General features: G+C 51.9%; 2 protein-coding genes across 3 annotated transcripts in view; both read left to right on the top strand.

Annotated features, from left to right (window-relative positions):
• The first annotated feature begins 256 nt into the window (after nt 1-256).
• On the top strand, nt 257-20,602 carry LOC136936698 (1-phosphatidylinositol 4,5-bisphosphate phosphodiesterase gamma-1-like). 2 transcript variants are annotated; one of them, XM_067230322.1, is made up of 32 exons: nt 257-1,449; nt 6,509-6,658; nt 7,362-7,455; nt 7,916-7,963; nt 9,352-9,436; nt 9,574-9,654; nt 9,777-9,811; nt 9,962-10,034; nt 10,193-10,288; nt 10,425-10,543; nt 10,686-10,771; nt 10,853-10,973; nt 11,069-11,237; nt 11,409-11,528; nt 11,637-11,744; nt 11,949-12,133; nt 12,499-12,699; nt 13,081-13,200; nt 13,858-14,041; nt 14,466-14,543; nt 14,637-14,740; nt 14,850-14,946; nt 15,034-15,100; nt 15,522-15,688; nt 15,953-16,049; nt 16,353-16,577; nt 17,496-17,641; nt 17,807-17,921; nt 18,290-18,451; nt 18,557-18,645; nt 18,733-18,917; nt 19,163-20,602. In XM_067230322.1, exons 1-32 carry the CDS (start codon nt 1,185-1,187, stop codon nt 19,221-19,223), a joined length of 3,933 nt encoding a protein of 1,310 aa, XP_067086423.1. In that variant the 5' UTR covers nt 257-1,184; the 3' UTR covers nt 19,224-20,602. The 2 variants fall into 2 exon arrangements, with proteins under 2 accessions (XP_067086423.1, XP_067086422.1); XM_067230321.1 differs by having other exon boundaries at nt 18,557-18,651.
• Nucleotides 20,603-21,390: 788 nt separating this feature from the next.
• Nucleotides 21,391-22,007, top strand: part of rhpn1 (rhophilin, Rho GTPase binding protein 1) — a 31,893-nt gene continuing 31,276 nt past the window's right edge. Inside the window, 2 exon segments of the mRNA XM_067230185.1 lie at nt 21,391-21,410; nt 21,648-21,735. Coding sequence (XP_067086286.1) covers nt 21,391-21,410; nt 21,648-21,735 — 108 coding nt within the window.

The following is a 22,007-nucleotide window of genomic DNA, read 5'->3' as shown; positions in this document are numbered from 1 at the left end:
GGCGCTGTGAAACGACAGGCGTAATGCTGCACCTCTCCATAAAGCCCGTGGATGTCGCCGTTTCTCTATCCAGTCTCCCCTCATTCCCTTCTCCGGTTCCAGCCGTTTCTCCACTCCCCGGTCTCCACATCTTCGCTCTGATACACTATAACACAAGTGGAAAAAAATCTGCTGCCTTTCCGGTCTGCTAGCCTCAATTTCCTCTCAAGGCTTCTGGCGATAGCGCAAGGGGCGCGCACACAGACCAAAGATTTGCAAGCAGCTGGAGATATAGCCTAGTCTTTTCCCCAGCGTTCGCCGCAACAACCGGACACATGTACTGTCGTATTATTATCGAGTGGCCGAGTATTGACTGACAAGGCATGTACCGTTCTATGGCGCTTATCGGCTACTCCTGCCAGAGGACTTATCCCGCTGAAGAGTGAGGGAGAGCGGAATGGTCCAACCGACAGATGGGAACGCACTGGCCTCTCCACGGCCGTACCGAGTTCATGCAAGCGCAGCGGACAATCGAGCGTCTCTCCGCACCTTTCGTCTCACAACCACGCAGCTCCTCAGTCGCTCCTATCGTCAGTCCTTCCATAACCGAATGTGTTTTTCTCTCGCTTTGACTGGACGTTCAAACCGAAGGGCTTACAAAGTGTGTTCCTTCTCGGCTCCAACGTGTTAACTATGTGTGGGGTTTGACTGCAGGGCAGTGGCTATGCAGTGGCTAAACTAAGCTCTAGGCAGTTTAGGCGTTAAGCTAGGCTGACCACGGGCCACCGGGACTTGAGGGTGGAAACCGAATCCACCGGTGATGAGGAGACCAGCTCCCTTTCCGAGCGGATCGTGTTGGTGCGCTGCCAGAAGCATCTGGAAAGGATAACACGGGGATACACTCCCCCAGAAGAACTCGCGTCCGAGACAATCTTAACTTTTAAGACCTTATGGCTGTGGGCCACTTTATGTATTTGTGCAATTGAAAAAAAATTGGCATAGGGCCTACCACAGTGGATTTTTCTCATTGTGCAATTTGATAAGCTATCAAAAGGCCTATTCACCACAGGAACCTGGCATGTTATTCAAGTGGGTTTCTTTCCAAAAAGCACAGGGCTGAGATTTGGTTCATTTGACTAGTCGAGCCAATCGTTCTTTTTTTCGATTAAACCGCCACATCCTGGGCGCCCTGACATGCTGTGAAGATGTGCGCGGCGAGGTTTAGCGGGAGTATCAATGGGTGCGCGGACGAGGCCCCCAACGGCACCGGGGTTGGCCCGGCCACCACCTCCCGTCTGCTGGATTGGGCCGAGGTCGGGCCTCGCATCCTCCATAGTCTGGAGATCGGTACCGTCATGACGGTGTTCTACCCGAAGAAATCCCAGCGTCCTGAGAGGAGAACCTTCCAGATAAGGCAGGACACGCGCCAAATCGCGTGGAGTCGTAACCCCGACAAAATAGAGGGCGAGGGTGAGTATTTATCAGGTCAATGCAAGACAACGCTGTCTTGATTTGAAATCATGTGTCTCAACCATGTGTAGAGCACAGTCCACTCAACAGGTCGTCTCTGTCTCCAGCGCAGTCAATAAGCCACAGTGAGCACAACACACATTCGTGTGGGAAATCTTGTGTGTGTGTCTGTGTGTGTGTGTGTGTTCGTGGGAGCTCACAACCCTGTGATTCCTAGCAGTAGCTGCAGACTGTTCCTGTCGGTCAGTAGCTTCTCATACCCAAGAGGAGACAAACTATACATGCTGCTGCCACATGGAGTCTTACACACACACACACACACACACACACACACACACACACACACACACACACACACACACACACACACACACACACACACACACACACACACACACACACACACACACACACAGGCATAGCCCAGGCTTGGATTTCCTGTCTCCTCTCCATGGAGACCGGGGGCTGAGCAGAGCAGTCCAGTGGTATATTAGTAGACTGTAACATTGTGTTGGTTGGGAAGCATGTGTTGTGCTGGCTGCGCAGACTACTGTATCAGTTCCACAGTGTTGTGTGGGTTGTAAGACTATCTGTTACCATGTCTGTTTGGACAGTACGAGTCTTTTTGGAGCAAAAACAGCATGGATGAGTCAGAAGATAGACACAGAAAAAAACACACACACACACACTCACACACACGGAGGCCTCTCATTTACCGACTGGCAACCCGAACAACCCAACGTACTCAAGAGTCTGTCTATTCAGTGTTAACATGATACATTTCTATGTAAACATTTGATAAAGGGACTTGGGAGTGGTCAGGCTGGAGATTAATATTTAGGCCCCGGAGTTCTGGCGTAAAACAAACTGGTTCCTGTACCCTAATTCACACTGGGACACTGCTTTTCTGCTCTCATTGTTCTTTCTGCTTTCTCTCTCCTTTGTTTCTCTCTCCATCTCTCCATCTCTCTCTCTCTGTCTCTCTCTCTCTCTCTCTCTCTCTCTCTCTCTCTCTCTCTCTGTCTCTTTCTCTCTCTCTCTCTCTCTCTCTCTCTCTCTCTCTCTCTCTCTCTCTCTCTCTCTCTCTCTCTCTCTCTCTCTCTCTCTGTGAGTGTTTGCACATTAAACCTGTGTTCACTACTTGAGAGCCTCGTTAATTATTTAGGATCAAAACCATGCATGTAAGCTACAATACAGTATCTCAATGTGTGTGTTTTGCTGTTCTGTTCACCCTCCCACCACCATCACCACACACACACACACACACACACACACACACACACACACACAAACATAAATGCCTGGGGCTCTATCTCACACACACACTTTCTCAACTATAATCATAACTCTAACCCTTTACAAATACACCCCCCATCTCTCATCCTCCTTCTCAACACAGAGTACATTCCAAGAACTCAGTTTGTGTCCACCACTTTATCCTCCTCTCTCTCTCTCTCTCTCTCTCTCTCTCTCTCTCTCTCTCTCTCTCTCTCTCTCTCTCTGTCTCTCTCTCTCTCCCCCTCCCTCTCTTTCTCCCTCCCCCTTCTCTCCCCCCCTCTCTTTATCTCCCTCAACTCTCTACTTCCCACCGGTTCTTCCTCCTCCTCCTCTTTTCCCGACTCTCTTTCTCGGTTGCTGTCCAAACGTTTTCTTTACCTCCCTCGCCCTCTCCCTCTCTCCTCTCGTTTTTTTTTATACCTCCCCAGTCCTTGGAGTTCTCCCCCTGCTCTCCCTCTCATTATCAGACTGCCTCTCCTCGTTCCTTATCGCTCTCTTCCTTCCCTTACCGCACCCCCCCCCTCCCCCGCACACACACACACACATACTGTTCGTCCGAGACGCTCCTTCCCGCTCTCCTCGTTTGCAGGTGAAAGACGATCACCTCGTTTCTCGGTCTCCTTCTCCCTTGCTCTCCTTCTCCTCCCCCCCCCCCCCCCCCCCCCCCGTTGATACACGTCCTCTTTGCTCGCCCCTTTCTTTCTTGTTCAGGCAACCCTTTAGATCCCGGCGCTTTTAATAAGTGTTGGTTAATAGCTAGTAAGGCCTTATAAAGATTGTACGTCTTCTAAACGCATTATCGAGGTGACCTATTAACGTGTTATGAGCACCTGGCTCTAAAGGGTTCTTCTCGTTCACTTTGTTTTGTTTGGGTGAGTTTTCACCTCCTGCGTCATTCCTCAGAGCTCCCTCCGTCTCTGCCTGTCCTCCTTCGACCGCGTGTTTGTTTACATCTCTCCTCTCACCTCCCCCTCTTCTCCTCACGCCTTCCTTCTTTTGTTTCTCTTTGCCCTCCCTCCCTCTTTTTGCTTCTTGCCCTTAAACGTTGACTGTGGCTTTTGTTCTGAGCAAGCTGTGTGTCGCCTCTCGCTGTATTTGCTGTGGCTCTGATTTCCGCCCGCTGCTAAATAACGCTCTCGCACACGTACGCACACGCAGACCTACACAGATGGAGGGTTGTGGTACGTTTACTTTCGAAATCCTTGAAGGTATCAGCCACGAGTGGCAGGAAGCTCTGGGTTATCAGGGAGCGTCTCACTTCCTGTTTCGTCCAAAAGGACTGAGTCCAGGAAAGCACAAGGCCCAACATCTCTGTCCGGGACAGGAATGGAGCTCAGGAGAGTGTGTGTCACAATGTGTGTGTGTGGTGTGAGCGAGAGGGAGTGTGTTCATGCTTAGAACACGTACTACAGTATTCACCACTCCTTCCAAGTGTCACATCCCACCTGCATGAAAGATTAGTAACATTGTTATCACATCATTTCACGACATTACTAAGGAAGTACAAAACTTCCATTTGTCAACGAACAAAACTTCAGTTGGTTGATGTAAAGGGTGTATCCACTGAAGTGAAAGCGAGCTCACCCGATAAAAAGAAATCTGAAAAAACGATTTAGAATCCGAATAGTGTTTGTTAGTTCAGATAGGCCAGGTACTGTAACGATAACTGATCCATGATCAAGTCGACGGTCTTGATTGTGGACTGAGCTCCTCTCCAGCTGGCCACTCATGGTCATGACCACTCTCCCACTCTCCTCATCATCCCTTGGTCTTCCCTAGACTAAATCCTCTTTTTTCTTTCATACCGCAATATCACAACCATGTTTACAGTCTGGGCTTAGATGGAAGGACTGTGTGTGTGTGTGAATCAAACTTGTAGGGCGTGGCTTTGTGTGTGTGGCACATTGTGTAGTGTGTTTGTGTGTGTGGATCACACTGTAGTGTGTTTGTGTGTGTGGATCACACTGTAGTGTGTGTGTGTTTGTGTGGTTCACACTGTAGCGTGTGTGTGTGTCTGTCTGTGGATCACACTGTAGTGTGTGTGTGTTTGTGTGTGTGTGGATCACACTGTAGTGTGTGTGTGTTTGTGTGTGTGGATCACACTGTAGCGTGTGTGTGTTTGTGTGTGTGGATCACACTGTAGCGTGTGTGTGTTTGTGTGTGTGTGGATCACACTGTAGCATGTGTGTGTGTGTGTGAGAGAGAGAGTCCAGTGAGTACGAGAGGCAGAGTGTGTTCAATCTCCCTGTTCTTGCTTATCTCACCGTGTCTTAGTGGCGTTAGCGTAGCGGCCCGGCGATCGTGAGAAAGCCGGGGACAATTAACAAGGTTCCGGGGAGCGATGCGTGACTTTTTGGCAAGGAAGCGTGACGATTTATCGCCCAACACTCTGAACAAACTGTTCGGAGGCGATGACACGAGAGAGAGAGAGAGAGAGAGAGAGAGAGAGAGAGAGAGAGAGAGAGAGAGTATGAAGCAGGGTCCGTTTTGGACAACAGGTCACCTTAGACTCCTGTGTGGGTGAGATCGAGATCAGATAAAGTAAGCTTGAGGCGCACCGGTAGCGCATCAGATAAGTGCACGAACCAAATAGGCTGAGGCCTCACCATTGGCGCCTGAGTTCGTATCCGGCCTAAGTCATTCCCTGCACGTCCCCCCTCCGTCCTCATCGTTCACTTTCCTCTCCTCCTTCACTGATCCGTCCCAAACAAAGCAAGAAAAGCCCTCAAATGTATCTTTCGAAAAAAGATACGAATGGCCCACAGGCCTTAGACCCAGAGGACATCCTCGACCCTTGGAGCCTGGTGCTGTGTGCTGGCGGGCCACGTACGTGGACCTTTCCCCTGGCACGTTGCCGTATAGCGTGGGTCTGGCCACAGCAGTTCCATCTGAGGATAATCTGCTCTGATTCCCCTGCCAACACCACTCCCTCCTATCCCTACGCGAAGCAGGCTCCGATAGAAAACAGATTTCTCTTGTGGGGTTGGGGTATTTCCTCGGCTAGCCTGGCCCAGTCTAGTCTGACCCAGTGTTTTCTGGACCGGGGTCGGTTAGTCGGATGTGTAAACGTCTTTAGCCTCAGATACGTGCGTCGACTCCTCTCCGCCACATATACCTGTCTGTCTCTCTCTCTCTCTCTCTCTCTCTCTCTCTCTCTCTCTCTCTCTCTCTCTCTCTCTCTCGGTGTATGTGTGTTTGAGTGGCTCTCGGTCTCTCCCTCCCTCTCCATCGCTTTCTCTCTTTCTGCTACTGTTGCCTCATGAAAGTATAAAGTCGTTGTGGTGAAACTGTAAGCAAAGTGACTCACTTTGCCAGACAGGTGAAGTTCCTCCCAGTTCCCAGCATGTGTGTTTGCTTTCGAGAAACCAGCAGGTCTCTGGATATTTATGTGTTTTGGTTGGTTCAGGACATCTGCTAAGTCAGAAAGATGATTTGTCCCTGTGTGTGTGCGTGTGTGTCCAATGTGTGTGTGTGTGTTTGGAAGTGAGTCCAAAGTTGACATCATACTCTTGGGTCAGTTGCTCAGACTCGCCTTTCTGTATTTGGACTGTGTGTGTGTCCGTGTGTGTGTGTGTGTCAGGCGGCACTGCAGCTGAGGCGATTTTGTAAGTGACCTCGCTGTTGTCCTGGCTCTCGTGATGACAGCTGCCGTGCGTGTGCATCTCTGTGTTTATTGATTCAACCCCTAAGTACATGATTACAATGGAGAAATACTGTTGTGTGTGTGTGTGTGTGTGCGCGCGCTCATTTACTGTAACACACTGTTCTTTTGTTCCTCCAGTGGATATGCGGGAGGTCCGGGAGCTACGACTGGGGAAGGCCTCGCGGGATTTCGAGCGTTATCCGGAGGAGGCTCGCAAACTGGACCCCGCCCACTGCTTCATTGTGCTCTACGGACCGGAGTTCCGCCTTAAGACGCTGAGTGTGGCTGGTCGGTTTGTGTGTGTGTGGTGTGTGTGTGTGGGTGTGTGTGTGGGCGGGGGGGGGTGTTTGTGTGCCGTGTTGACAGAATCATGGACCGTATCCCATCGGTGACAGCTGATGTAAATGACAGCTGACGCCCCTCCCTCCCTCCTTCCTTCCTACCTTCCTTCCTTCCTTCTTTCCCCTCCCTCCCTCTCCTCCCTCCTCCCCTCCCCTCCCTCCCTCCCCTCCCTCCCTCCTCCCTCCCCCTCCCTCCCTCCCTTCCCTCCCTCCCTCCCTCCCTACCCTCCCTCTCCTCTCCTCCTCTCCCTCTCTCCCTCCCTCTCCCTCCCTCCCTCCCTCCCTCCCTCCCTCCCTCTCTCCCCCTCCCTCCCTCCCTCCCTCCCTCCCTCCCTCCCTCCCTCCCTCCCTCCCTCCCTCCCTCCCTCCCTCCCTCCCTCCCTCCCTCTCTCTCCTCCCTCCCTCCCTCTGCTCCCTCCTCCCCCCTCTCCTCTCCCCTCCCTCCCTCCCTCCCTCCCTCCCTCCCCTCCTCCCTCCCTCCCTCCCTCCCTCCCTCCCTCCCTCCCTCCCTCCCTCCCTCCCTCCCTCCCTCTCTCTCCTCCCTCCCTCCCTCTGCTCCCTCCCTCCCCCCTCTCTCCTCCCTCCCTCCCTCTCCCCTCCCTCCCTCCCTCCCTCCCTCCCTCCCTCTCTCCTTCCCTCTTTCCTTCCAGCCTTCAGTGAGGAGGAGGTCAACATGTGGATAACTGGGCTCAACTGGTTGATGCTGGACACACAGCGAGCCTCTGCACCACAGCAGATAGACAGGTGTGTGCGTGTGTGTGTGTCTCTCAGTAGGATCCCCTCTGCTATTGCACATATAGAGACAGTCGGAAACTGTGGGAGAGTTTATAGGGAAAGCAAAACAGCATTTGGAGAAAGCGAAATGTTTATTCCAGGTACCTCTGTCAAAGCTGTTACTTCGCCGGGGCGTGTGGAAGAAAACAGGGAAGGCGAAAGAGTCAACATTTGCGCGGAAAGAAGGGAGTAGAAAGGTGGAGAGTTGTGCGTGGGACGCAGCGCCACGTCGCGCATTTTACAGAGCTATTTAATGGATTGTCGTTTTTTTAGCGGGTCACAAATGCAGTTCTTTCACAATTCAACCATATTGACTCAGTCAGTATAACCGCATGACTTGATGCTGTAAAAGAAGCCTTTATGCTTTCCGCTGACTCTGTATAAACTATTTCTCTCTCGCTCCTCCCTCTTTCTCCTCCTATATCTGCAGGTGGCTGAGAAAACAGTTCGAAGTCATGGACAGGAACCGAGAGGGCAGGTGGGTTGAGCGCCGCACACCCGCCCAACAGCCATATCAAAACCCCTCCAGCAGCCCGTGACGAATGTCTGGTTACTCCCATGGGACCGGCAGGTGGAACGGAAGACCCAATCAGACCCAGATGTCTGGAATTGCCCCCGTGACCCCCAACCCCCCCACCCCCCCCCCCCCCCCCAAACCGCTCGGCCCCTCCCCTGTTTGCGGAGGAAGTAGCTGCAGCGCAGAAACAGCCTGTCACCGCCCGATAAGGAGCAGGAAGTGACGCGGTGGGTTCGGGAGAGGGCAACTTCCTGGGGAAATAGAAACGGGAGCTGAACGCGGAGGCGCAGAAAGAAAGGGAGAGGCTAGGACGATAGAGAGACACGCGCGGGGAAAGAGGGAGACGGACATGAACGCACACAGAGGGAAAAGGAGAAGCTACTTAGCGGCTGTGCAAACAAGTGTGTGCGTGTGTGTGTGTGTGTGTGTGAGAGAGAGACAGAGAGAGAGACAGAGAGAGAGAGAGAGAGAGAGAGAGAGAGACAGAGAGAGAGAGAGAGAGACAGAGAGAGAGAGAGAGAGAGAGAGCGCGAGGTGGTCCTTGTCACTCATCCCGTTCCTTTCTCGCACAGAAACAATGGACAGGCTGGCAGACAGACACACACAGTCAGGAAAGACAGACCGACTGGCATACAGACGGACAGACAGACATGCAGAATGACATACAGACAAATAGACAGACACAGCTAGGCAGACAGACAGTTAGACAGTCAGACATGCCGTCAGACAGACTCCCCCACCCCCCCACCCCCCACCCCCGTGGTGGAAGGAGACAGGCAGACGGATGTGCAGTGCACAAAGCACAAAGAGACAGAAGGAGAGAAGGTCAGATAATGAGAGCAAGAGGGAGAGAGAGAGAGAGAGAGAGATGACAGTTCCGCAGTAGAGCGTGGCCTGGGTCTGACCCGGTATTAGCCCAGCCCAGTCTGGCCCGGCCCTGCTTCCTCTGGTTGGAGGATATACCCGCCTGCTCTCCAGCCTTCCCTACCCAGTCCCGACAAAGGGAGCCATGCTGGAAGCCCTTCCTGCGGTGAGGCAGCCTGGACGCCCCACTGCTCTGGACCAGCTCTCTGTTCCCCCGGCCAAGACACCTCCCTCTGTTGGTCGGGAACGGAAGCGACACGTTCCCCCCCCCAAAAAAAATCAAAACAAAGGCGTGTCGATGTTTTGCTTTATTTTCGGGTGGGCAGGTCGAAATAGTGAGTCGGCCTGTCTGTCTGCCTTTGTCTGCCTCTCCGTCTGTCTGTCCGTCCGTCCGTCTATGTGTCTGTCTCTCATTCTCTCTCTGTTTTGTCTCTCTCTCTCTCTGTCCCCCCCCCGCCCTTCTCCCTCTCTCCTGCCGTGCTCAGCATCACAGTGAAGGATGTGAAGACCCTGTTGCCCCAGATCAACTACCGAGTGCCCAACATGCGCTTCCTCAAAGACAAGCTGCAGGTAATCTGGCACAGCTATGAAAGGGGACTGGGAGGGGGGGGGGACTAGGAGCTAGCGTTCTCAACGGCGTCAGCCAATGAGAGGCGGCGCCGGCGGCCCGAACGTGTTGACATGCGTGCGTTGGCCGTCCCGTACAGGAAGTGGAAGCCAGGAGCGACCTGTCCTACGCCCACTTTGCGCAACTGTACAGGACGCTGATGTTCGACGCGCAGCGAAGCGTGAGTACGAGGAGGCGCGCGCACACGCACACACACACACTTTGCAAGACTGAGGCTGTGCCCATCCCCCCCGTGCCCCCCCCCCCCTCCTCACTTGGCTCCTGTCCTGTTTATTGTCTCAGATCATTGAACAGCTGGAGCTTTCCTTCCCCCTCCGGTGAGTCCCTCCTTTCATCCTCCTCCTCCTCCTCCCTCTCATCCTCCTCTTCCTCCTCCTTTCATTCCCTCTGTGAATCCTCCTCCAATGATTTACATCCTTCGATCCTCCCCGTTCTCCGCGTGACGTCTCTGGTCCGTTCGTCCGCAGGAATGTGGACAGGCCCGAACTGTGCCAGATCTCTCTCTACGACTTCCAGAAGTTTCTACAGATGGATCAGAAGGTACTGCCGATGAAATCGAATCGAAAACGGCTTCACACATGGCCAGCCGACCGCAAAGGGTTGCCGAGCCTCTTTTGATGTGGCGGGGCGAGGCGGTACCAGTAACCGTGGGCGCACACTGATGATGTCATCCCCCCCCCCCCTCCCCCGTTACTCAGGAGGCTTGGGCGTCGGATTTGAGCCGAGTCAGGGAGTTCCTGATGGGGTACCTGAGGGGCGGAGCCCACACTGAGCCCACCATGCAGCTGGATGAGGTAACACACACACACACATATCCAATATATACTGTAAACTGTGTGTTCATCCCAGATGTAATATGACTGCATGGAGACACTATTATACTTTAAATACTGTAACAATTCTCTCCATCTCTGTTTTGTGTTTTGCCAGTTCCTGACGTTCCTCTTCTCGAAAGAGAACTCGGTGTGTGATTCCCGCTCCTCTCCCATCGTCCCTGACGACATGAAGAGGCCGCTGTCCCAGTACTGGATCTCCTCTTCACACAACACGTAGGGCGAGAAGCTCCTCTCTCTGTTTATCTCTCTTTCTTTCTTTCTTTCTTTTTATGTCTCTCATTCATCACTCACTCGCTCGCTCACACACACTCTCTCTCTCTCTCTCTCTCACTCTCTCTCTATCTCTCTCTCTCAGGTACCTGACAGGTGACCAGTTCTCCAGTGAATCATCTCTGGAGGCCTATGCCCGCTGTCTGAGGATGGGCTGTCGCTGCATCGAACGTGAGTCCCTATGATCTGCATCTTGTTGCCCAGTCCATCCCTCCCTCCCTCATCCGTCTCACGCACGTCATCATGTTACAGTGGACTGCTGGGACGGGCCAGACGACCTGCCAATCATCTACCACGGCCACACCCTTACCTCCAAGATTAAGTTCCTGGATGTGCTGTACACCATCAAAGATCACGCCTTTGTCACATCGGAGTGAGTACGCAACTATGCACACACCCAAGAACCCCCCCGCCCCCCCCCGCACTTACACACGCACATTCGAACCACTAACGTGTGTGTGTGTGTAGGTACCCTGTCATCCTGTCCATAGAGGACCACTGTAGTGTAGTCCAGCAGAGAAACATGGCCACTCACTTCCGGAAGGTGTTCGGGGACCTGCTCCTGACCAAGCCAGTGGACAGCACTGCAGACGAACTGCCCTCTCCGTACCAGCTCCGCAGGAAGATTCTCATCAAGGTCAAAAACATTCTTCATTTGATCACAATATTTCTTTATAATTACACACAGAGGTTGTTATTGTTGGTTTGTTCGGGCCTCCTGTCAATCCTTTATCACCTGTGTCGACCAAGTCATCAAATCAAACGGTCCCGAACTCTCATGGAACATCTGGTTTTGGTCGTGTCACAGCACAAGAAGCTGGTGGAGGGCACTCTGTATGAGGAAGTGACATCAGCGAGCTACTCTGAAAGTGACATCAGCAACTCCCTGAAGAACGGCATCCTGTACCTTGAAGACCCCATCGACCATGTGAGTGTGTAGGCGTGTGTGCCTTGAGTGTGTGTGTGTGTGCACGAACAGGTGTCGTGAGACAATATGCGTGCACGTGAAATGTGTGTGCGTGTGTGTGTGTTACAGACATGGACTCCGCACTATTTTGTCCTGACCAGTACTAAGATCTACTACTCTGAAGAAACGTCCCACTACCAGAACCCCGAGGAGGAGGAGGAAGAGGAAAGCAAAGAGGTAAAAGAAAGAAACTGCTGTAGCACTTTGATCAGGCAAACGAGACCACAATCCAAAACATCTATAAAACAGCCATAATCCACTACTACCCCACTACTAAGTGGGGGGATTTGAACATGAAACCTCTTGATTCGAAAGCCCAACGCCAAACCGCGGAGCTAATACCCATCTGACACAAACGTGCGTGTCACTTCCTGTGGTCAGGAGTGCAACAACAACGAGCAGCACGGCTGCGAGCGCTGGTTCCACGGGCGGCTGGGAGGAGGGCGAGACGGGAGGCAGGTGGCGGAGAAGCTGCTGCAGGAGTACTGCGAGGGCGGGGCCAAGGACGGGACCTTCCTGGTGCGCGAGAGCGAGACCTTCGTGGGCGACTACACCCTGTCTTTCTGGTCAGTGGCGGGGGGGTCTTCGAGGCACTCGTCTTGATTGGTTCATTCACTCGTTATGTCCCTCCCTCCCTGCCTGCTTATATCCATCTATCCATCCATCCATCCAACTATCCAACCAACCATCCATCCATTCATCCATCCCTCCATCCATCCATCCCTCCATCCATCCATCTTTTCCTCCATCCATCCATCCATCTGTCCCTCACTCCTTGATTATATCCATCTATCCATCCAACTATCCAACCATCCATCCTTCCTTCTTTTCCTCCATCCATTCATCCATCCTTCCACACTCTCCCACCCCCACCACCCCCGGGTTACGTGTCGTTGACGGACATCTCTCTGCCCCCCCCCCCTCCCCCCAGGCGGTCTGGGCGGGTCCAGCACTGCAGGATCCACTCCAGGCAGGAGTCCGGCTCCACCCGCTACTTCCTGACAGACAACCTGGTGTTCGACAGCCTGTACCGCCTCATCTGCCACTACAGGGACACGCCCCTCCGCTGCAACGAGTTTGAGATGAGACTGGGCAGCCCCGTCCCACAGCCCAACGCCCACGAGAGCAGGGAGTGAGCGTGTGTGTGTGAGGGGTATTGGTGTGAGAGGTTGTGTGTGTGTGTTTGTGGGGGGGGGGGTGTTCGTGTGCGTATGTGTGTGTGAGAGAGGTTGGGCGTGTGTGTTTGTTTGTGTCTGTGTGTCCGTGCGAGAGAGAGGTTGTGTGTGCGTTTGGGGGTGTGTGTGTGGTTGTTTATGTGGTCGATTGTGATGGGTGTGAGTGAGTGGGTGATGAGGGGAGATGGGTGTGAGTGTGCGCGTGTCGGTCGAGAGTTTGTGTGAGGTGTATACGTGTGTGTGTGTGTGTGTGAATGTGTGCGAGGGATAATGGGGGAATATGGGTGTGTGTATACGTGTGTGTGTGTGACAGCAGGTGTGTTGTGTCCCGTGTACAGGTGGTTCCACTCCAGCCTGTCCCGTGTTCAGGCGGAGCACATGCTGATGCGCGTCCCAAGGGACGGTGCCTTCCTCGTACGGAAACGCAGTGAGCTCAACTCGTATGCCATCTCCTTCCGGTAAGACTCTCTCTCACACACACACACACACACACACACGTGGGTGGAGTACACCAACAAGCACTTTCAGTGCTTTATTTGAATATTCTAATGTGAATTTCACTTGACAACATTTTCCAGAGATTTCCAAGATGTTTACAGGCACTTAAGGGTACTGGCAAAGCCATCTCCACTCTGCCAAGCTACCTGTGACTGCTGAAACACACATATCTTGCCAGCTGCCTTGTTCAGCAAAGTATATCTCTCTCTCTTTGTCTTCCTCACCTCTGCCTCTCTTAAAAATACCTCTCTTTTTCTCTGTCTGTCTGTCTCCCCTCTGCCTCTCTCACTGGCTTTCCCTTCACCTCTCTCTCTTGGTCTCCCTTCTCTCTCTCTCTCTTACTCCCTCCCTCCCTCTCTCTCTCTCTCTCTCTCTCTCTCTCTCTCTCTCTCTTTCTCTCTCTCTCTCTCTCTCTCTCTCCCTTTCTCTCCTTATCCCTGCCACCCCTCCCTCTCTCTTCCTTCCTCCCTTGCTCGCCCTCCCTCCCCCAACCTCTCTCCCTCTCTATCTCTCTTCCCCTCTCTCCCACTCACTCACTCTCTGTCTCTCTCTCTCTCTCTCTCTCTCTCTCTCTCTCTCTCTCTCTCTCTCTCTCTCTCTCTCGCTCTGTCTCTCAGGGCGGAGGGTAAGATCAAGCACTGCAGGATCCAGCAGGAGGGTCGTCTGTTCATGCTGGGCAGCTCCGCCGAGTTTGAGAGCCTGGTGGACCTGGTGCGCTACTACGAGAGACACCCGCTGTACCGCAAGATGAGGCTCCGCTATCCCATCAACGAGGAGACCCTGGACCGCATGGGCACCGCCGTCAGTACACACGCGCGCACGCGTTCGTACACCCTCACACACACATATATAAATGCACACGCGCAAACGTGCACACACAGTCGTAGACACACGCACATCTACACGTTTGTGTATATAGACACATTCACTCACACACGCACAAACACACACAGATGTGTACAGCATACCCATGCACAAACATAAACACTCGCACAGACACACACGAGCACAGACGCACACACCGCACAGAGACAGACAATGCCACCGAACCCAAAAAGATTCGTTTCTAAGATTCGGATTGTGTATGGTTCTCCAGAATCTGATGTGACATGGTAATTATTTGGCAGTGCCATGGAAGAAATGTTTCAGCAATAAAAAGCGAAACGTGCTGCAGATATTGTAAAGTGTGTGCGGGGATGTTGTTCCTCTGTGTTTCTCCATCCAGGAGCTGGACTATGGAGCTCTGTATGAAGTCCGCACCCCTCACTTCTACGTGGAGGCCAACAAGATGCCATCTTCACGGGTAGGTGGAACAGAGCCCGTGGTCGTTTCGTTGAGGTCCAAGCCCATGTAAACGGGGCCCATAACCGGCTCCGTTGTGGTTGTGGTTTCCCAGTGTACGGTCAAGGCTCTGTATGACTACCGCGCCCAGAGAGAGGACGAGCTCTCCTTCCCCAAGCAGGCCCTCATCGTCAGCGTGGACAAGCAGGAGGGGGGCTGGTGAGTGAGGGGGGGGGGTAGGTGGGGGGGCTCTCATCCAAACCCTATTGAAATGACAGGTCAATCCGAGCGGTCTTTCACTGGTGCACTACCTCCCCCGGGCACCTAGGTGGCGTGGTGACTACGGAGGCAAGAAACAGCTGTGGTTCCCCGCCAACTATGTGGAAGAAGTGGCCAGCTCCCCCACACAGGAAGCCGTCGAGGCAGTAAGGACCATTAGCTTCATTGCGCAGACACGGCCCATTCACACCCAATGTGCACGTGCTCTTGAACGATGTTTTACCTTGGTTCAGTCCACAGAGAACAGTCCACTGGGCACATTCCTGAAGGGCTTCATCGATGTGCCAACCTGCCATGTTGGTGAGTTTGGTTCCACCTCCTTTCCCTGTACAGGCCAGTGTTTTTGTTCCTGATTGAGCAAGATATGATCTTTGTGTGTGTGTTTGTGTGTGTATGTGTGTATGTGTTGTTTAACTACCCTTGTCGAGACCGTAACTTTAGTCCACCGCAAAGATAGTAAACTAGAAAGAATTGTCATTTTCTTGGACCCCACGACTTCAGGTGCTATTTCTAGATGTTTTAAGGGGTCTAGGGTTAGAATTAGAGTTAGGGTTGGATTTGCATTAAGGGTTAAGGTTAGGGGTTAGGGATAACACGATTTTGAATGGCAGTGAAATGTCCTCACCAGGATAGTAAAACAAACCTGTGTGTGTGTGTGTGCACAATGTCTTTTGTTTATACCGTATAATGAGTGGTTACGTGTGTGTGTGTGTGTGTCTAGTGGTGCAGAAGGAGGGGAAGAGCTGTAGACCGTACGTGTTCACGGTCCACTCCCAGCAGATGTCCTCACACCCAGGCCAGCCTCTGGACGTCGCGGCCGACACCCTGGACGACCTCACCGGCTGGGTCGGCAAGATCCGCGAGGCCACCCAGAACGCGGATGCTCGGGTTAGGATGGCGCGGAACTGCCCCGCGCTTGCACGCGCACATGCACACAGACACACAGACACATGCACACAAACGTCCACTCACAAACACACATGTACTGTGCAGACCAAAAACCGCAACGCCTCCTATTCCTAATAACCAACACCAGAGAAATCCTAAACATACTCCCTGTGACGAGTTTGGTCAGAGAAAAGACTGTGACAGTGAGAGCCTATTGTGATTCAATGTGTCGGTCCTGATGCTGGCTCGTCTCCATGGTAACAGATGCAGGAGGAGAAGCAGATGGAGAGGAGGAAGAAGATCGCTGTGGAGCTGTCGGAGCTGGTGGTGTACTGCCGACCTGTCCCCTTCAACGAGGACAGTAAGGGCGCACTCACACGACGGCCGGAGCAATTAGATCACTAGACAAAACGCCAAGTACTGTAATATACCTAACATATCCACCAGCATGTTTGACCTCTCAATAAAGTTTTTGTGTCCAAACACATTAATACTAATATTTTCATGCACGTATTTTTCCATACCATAATACCAGTATTATGTTGATTTAAAGCTTACCACATCCTGACTTTTCACATCCAAGCCAGGGCTTTCCAACGGACCATTGGGTGTTGCCTCCTTTGACGACATTGCGCGCGTGTGTGTGTGTGCGTGTGCGTGGCAGAGATCGGCACGGAGCGAGCCTGTTACCGGGACATGTCGTCCTTCCCGGAGACCAAGGCGGAGAAGTTCGCCACGCGCAGCCGCGGCAAGCGCTTCCTGCAGTACAACCGGCGCCAGCTCTCCAGGGTGTACCCCAGAGGCCAGAGGCTGGACTCCTCCAACTACGACCCCCTGCCCATGTGGCTGTGTGGCTCCCAGCTGGTGGCACTCAACTTCCAGACCCCTGGTGAGACCGGGGTCCTATACCACGTCTGCGTTTCAGTCGTTTTGTTCGCCAAAGCGACAAACCGAAGGGCACGTCATCTGTGAAGCAGATTATCGAGGACTAGAAGTGCACAGTTGTAGCAGTATCACAGTGTGGGTGTTTGTGTGTGTGTGTGTGTGTGTGTGTGTGTGTGTGTTTGTGTGCGTGTGTGGTGTATAGTAGACTAAGAAGAAATGGACTCTGTGGGAATATTTTCCAAGGCCGCACAATTGCACAAAGTGCAATTCCTGGGGATGTTTAGAAGGTTTAAGGTTTGGTTAGAAGTAGTGGTATGGTTAGTATTACATTAAGGGTTAAGGTTTCGGGTTAGGGGTTAGGAATAACATGATTTTGAATGGAAGATAATTGTGAGAGCGTGGGAGAGAGTAAGAGGGAGAGAGCGAGAGAGGAAGAGAGAGAGGGGGGAAGAGGGAGGGGTAGAGGGAGCGATGGCAGGGAATAAGGAGAGAAAGTGAGAGAGAGAGGCTGGGGAGGGAAGGAGGGCGAGCGGGCGAAGGAGGGAGGGAGGAAGGGAGGGAGGGAGGAAGAGAGAGGGAGGGGTGGTGGGGAATAAGGAGAGGGAGAGAACAAGAGGGAGGGAGAAAGAGAGAGAGAAGGGAGACCAAGAGAGAGAATTGAAGAGAAGGGCAGTGAGAGAGGCAGAGGGAGACAGACAGAGAAAAAGAGAGGTATTTTTAAGAGAGGCAGAGGTGAGGAAGACAAAAAGAGAGATATATACTTTGCTGAATGGAAGGAGATTGTCAGTCTACAATGATATAGTAAAACAGTGTGTGTGTGTGTTTATGTGTCTTGTGTCTTTAATTTCATGTGTATTTCTGCACGTGTGTGTATGTGTGTGTGTGCGTGTGTGTGTGTGCGTGTGTGTGTGTGTGTGAGTAGACAAGCCCATGCAGCTGAACCAGGCTTTATTCATGCTGGCTGGGGGGAGTGGCTTTGTCCCCCAGCCCGACACCATGAGGGACGACGCCTTCGACCCCTTCGACAAGGACACGCTCCGCCTGGAGCCAATCACCATCCAGCTACAGGTGGGGAATCCAATCCGAATCGGGGGGTGGGGGGGAGGGGTTTTCCGGTCGTGGGAACGTTCTCGTGGAGCTGGCGGCGCTGCTAGGAGTCGAATTGTTGTGGTCTTGCCAGACGAGCGTCATGTGTCTCGCCCCTCTCTCCTTGTCCGTCCGTCTGTCCGTCAGGTCCTGGGGGCCCGTCATCTCCCCAAGAACGGCCGGAGCATCGTCTGCCCGTTCGTGGAGGTGGAGGTGTGTGGGGCCGACCACGACTCCTGCAAAAGCAAGACGGACGTGGTCGGTAAGGAGGGAGAGAGGAGGGGTCCTGCTGGGACTGCACACGTACCCTTGACCCCGCTGTTCAATCGCTAACTGACCGCGTCTGACATTTCTCTCTCTCTCTCTCTCTCTCTCTCCTATCTCTCTTTCCCCTCTCTCTCTCTCGCTCTCTCTCTCTCTCTCTCTCTCTCTCTCCTATCTCTCTTTCCCCTCTCTCTCTCTCTCTCTCTCTCTCTCGCTCTCTCACTCTCTCTCTCTCTCTCTCTCTCTGTCTCTCTCTCTATCTCTCTCTCTCTCTCTCTCTCTCTCTCGCTCTCTCACTCTCTCTCTCTCTCTCTCTCTCTCTCTGTCTCTCTCTCTATCTCTCTATCTCTCTCCCTCTCTCTCCAGCTGATAATGGGCTAAACCCAGTGTGGCTCCAGAGGCAGTTTGTGTTTGACGTTCATAACCCCGCCTTCTCCTTCCTGCGTTTCTTGGTGTACGAGGAGGACATGTTCAGCGACCCCAACTTCCTGGCTCAGGCTACGTACCCCGTCCGCTCCTTACGAACAGGTTTGCAATGAGGGTGTGTGTTTGTGCGTGCATGTTTGACCTTTCTCAGCTTTTTGGGGAAAAAAGCATCTGCTATGGGAAATAAAAGTAAACGTCTGTTCCTAGGCTATAGGAGTGTTCCACTGAAAAACAGCTATTCGGAGGATCTGGAGCTGGCTTCCCTGCTCATCCACATTGAGATTGTCAATGCCAAGGTGGGTGTAAGTACAAACACACATACACCCTTGTTTTCGGCAGAACATTCTGGATCTCCGCCCTTTTCAACCCCGCCCTCCGATCAGGAGGAAGACGACGAAAACCTGTACTCGTCGATCCAGCGCCTTCGAGACCGCACCAGCGAGCTGTCCAATCAGGTGTCGGTGCTGGAGAGAGCGGGTTCGGGCGACCACAGCTACCAGCAGAGCCTGGAGGAGCTAAGAGCAGCACAGGACCAGCTCAGCGAGCTCGTGGAAGCCCGCAATCACAGGTAACCTCACACACACACACACACACACACTCTTTCACACACACACACACACACACACACACTTTCACACACACACTCTCTCTTTCACACACACACACACACACTTTCACACACACACACACACACACACCCATTCACACACACACACACACACACACACTCTTTCACACACACACACACACACACACACATTATTTCACACACACACACACTTGTGATAATGTGTTTCTTCTTCCACCCTCCAGGCTGATGGAGAAGAAGAAAAGAGAGAGGTTGAGCCTGCAGTCGGGGGTGAGGCGCAACTAAAGCCCCGTCCTCCAGGGGGACCCAGCGCCGCCGGGCCAGGGGGGGGGGGGGGGGGGGGGACCGGACCCCCTGCGCTGTGCGGCGATGTCCTCAAACGCGGAGACGCAATCATGAAAAACTGGACCGATTATGCGATGAGTGACCGTGGTTTCCTATTGGACCGCACGGCACTGTACTAGGTAGAACGTACCATGAGCACAGACACTTCCTCATGGAAATGACCGTTGACAATTGTGAGCTGTAAAGACAAACAATCGTGGAGTTAGTAAAAGCAGGAACGGAGGGAGGTCAAACTCAGGTTAAAGGTCATCAGGAGCAGGTATGACTCAGAACATCGACCTAAGTGGACTGGAATGAGAGGCTGTCATCGGAGATAAACAGCTCACAGTAGGCACGGGGACCAAAACGGGAGATTTCAACGCGAAACATGTGCCTTTGATGTCATAAAAAAAACATGTGTCTGAGGGTGTAATTATTGTGTTAGAGATGGAACACAAGTAGGCGAGTGACAAAATGTCTGTGCTCTACTGCAAATAACTGGAATACGACAACTGGAACACCCACTTTAGGCTTGGGCCTCTGCTAGTCAAATATTTGTCATGGGATTGAAATGGGAGTAGGGTACAGACTGTCTGCTCCTCAAAATTAAGACCAAGTCTTTCCTTGAGCCTAGTCTTGCCACCCAGTGGTGATGGTCTCGTGTGCTAACCCCCGTCTCAAACTGCACATACGGTTTAAGGTCATTCAATACCTCAAGGGCTCTCAATATATGAATGTCGAAGAAGACAGGGGGGGAATAACGTGAGGACAGATGAGTTAGGAGATTCCTCTCAAAGTGTCGAGCGAGTCTCGGTTCCTCTGACTTTGCTGACAAGGTCATAAGAACACGACCAAGGGCTAAAACGAGTTAGCAAAGCTAGCCAACTGCCTGACTTACACCGTGGGGACAAAACATAGGCCTACCTAACCTGGCCATTCTACATTTGGCATGTTGGAGCAACTATATCCACACTGCATGCATTGATTCTCATTTTGTGAACTTTGCTGTTCTTTCCATTTCCTGACTGACACAGCCTTGTATATAACTTTACTTTATCCCACCGCTATACATTATAGATACAATTTCATTAAGAACCTATAGATATAGCAATGAACCCCGGACATTATTTTCCAAAATTGATTGTTTATCTCGATCTCCCTTTAAAAACTCATCATGGACAATTTGTATTTTCCCTATTCTACTCTTATGTAATAGGAACTTATATGCAAACGTAGCTGTTGGACAAGTTTACGTGTGTAGGTCACTACTATTTCAGTCTATGCTAACTGTCCAGTATGCAGTCCTCTGTGAAGATTCTATTTGAATAAAGCAATTTCATGCTCAGAAATGACTGTTTTTTATGTGCTTTCGACATATTTAAAAATGTTCGGAGAATATCTGAAACTCTGGTTTCTTATCTACGCGTTGGTGAGATTTAAGGACCTAGTAGTTTTTCTTAGGGCCGACAATTCGTATGACAATTGCACTGTTTATCCGCAAGGGAGCAGTATTACGTTAAATTGAGTAGGCTATACCTGAACGTAAGCGCTTCAGTGCCTACAATTCCATGAGAATCTAAGTGGAAATGTTGAGATGTTGCTGTCACAGGTGGTACAAACATCCCTAGACGTCCAGTTGTGAAATGCTATAGGCTAGTCCTGGTCAGAAGGTATTAACAGTTAACTAGAATAATTTACATGACAAGTTGTTGAAATATATTTATATCATACATTGTATCGATTGAGAGCACAAACTGAGGCTAATGCGCCTTTTCACTCGCAACATTGTGTCAGTGTTTGGCACTGATTTGATATGGGGGCACTGATGCCCCCTCTTCCCAAACGTTGCTATGGCAATTGTGATTCCGCAGTCCCGCCTAGGGAATTTACAATTGGTTCGTTCACGCTGTCAGTCACCATGTGAGGCCTGTCATAGGCTCACTCTTTTGGTTGAGTGCGGAGTAGGAGGTTCAATGCAACAAGTGAAGAGCAGTAGGGGTGCTGTCAAGTAACCTACGACTGTCTCTTAACACAACTTCGACGCTAATTTAGTATTCCGAGATACGTACTTGTGCTTAAGATGAATATCTATGGGATGTAGCTAGCAAGCCGTCTGCCCTGTGAAATGATGGAGGAATCCATGGCAAGGCAAGTGTGTTGTAGTCGCCAACGCTAGCAAGCTCAAATTAGTTACGAGCCTGCTTGAGCTCATCCACTTCGTTGGAGAAACGTAGTCGTGTGGGGTGTATTTGAAATGCAGCGTTATCCTAACTATTGTTATGTTGTAGACGCGTTATAACGGTCTGCAGGGCTTTCGTGATCGTCTTTTCTTTTACTTCTGGGGGAGAACAAAGTAGCTTTATGGCCTTCGTGATTCTCTTGCAGAGAGCCCGAGATACCAGACGCTGGATCGGACGACGAGGAGTTACCCCCGCCTATGGAAGACGGGAGTCATAACGGGAGTGTCAGAAAGGTAACCCCCTCACCCTCCACCCCCATCACCACCAGCACCACTCCCCACTCGCTCTCCTTTACACACATGCCGCATTGGTTAAAGGCTTCTTAACTCCGTTGCGGCTAGTTTATCTCTATTTAAGGTGAGCAAAGACTATGTGTATCTTATCACCATGTCCCGATAGGCTACAGACCAAAAGAGTTCAAAAACAGCAATACTCCAAAGAAAGTCATATATATTGCCCCATGGAAGGCACTGGGGGTGGCATCTGGCAGTGTCCAGCCACTGCC

This window comes from Osmerus mordax, chromosome 27 (genome assembly GCF_038355195.1).
Source record: "Osmerus mordax isolate fOsmMor3 chromosome 27, fOsmMor3.pri, whole genome shotgun sequence".
Classification (NCBI taxonomy): domain Eukaryota; kingdom Metazoa; phylum Chordata; class Actinopteri; order Osmeriformes; family Osmeridae; genus Osmerus; species Osmerus mordax.
Note: the sequence above shows the minus strand (reverse complement) of the source record. Positions and strands in the feature narration are given on the sequence as shown.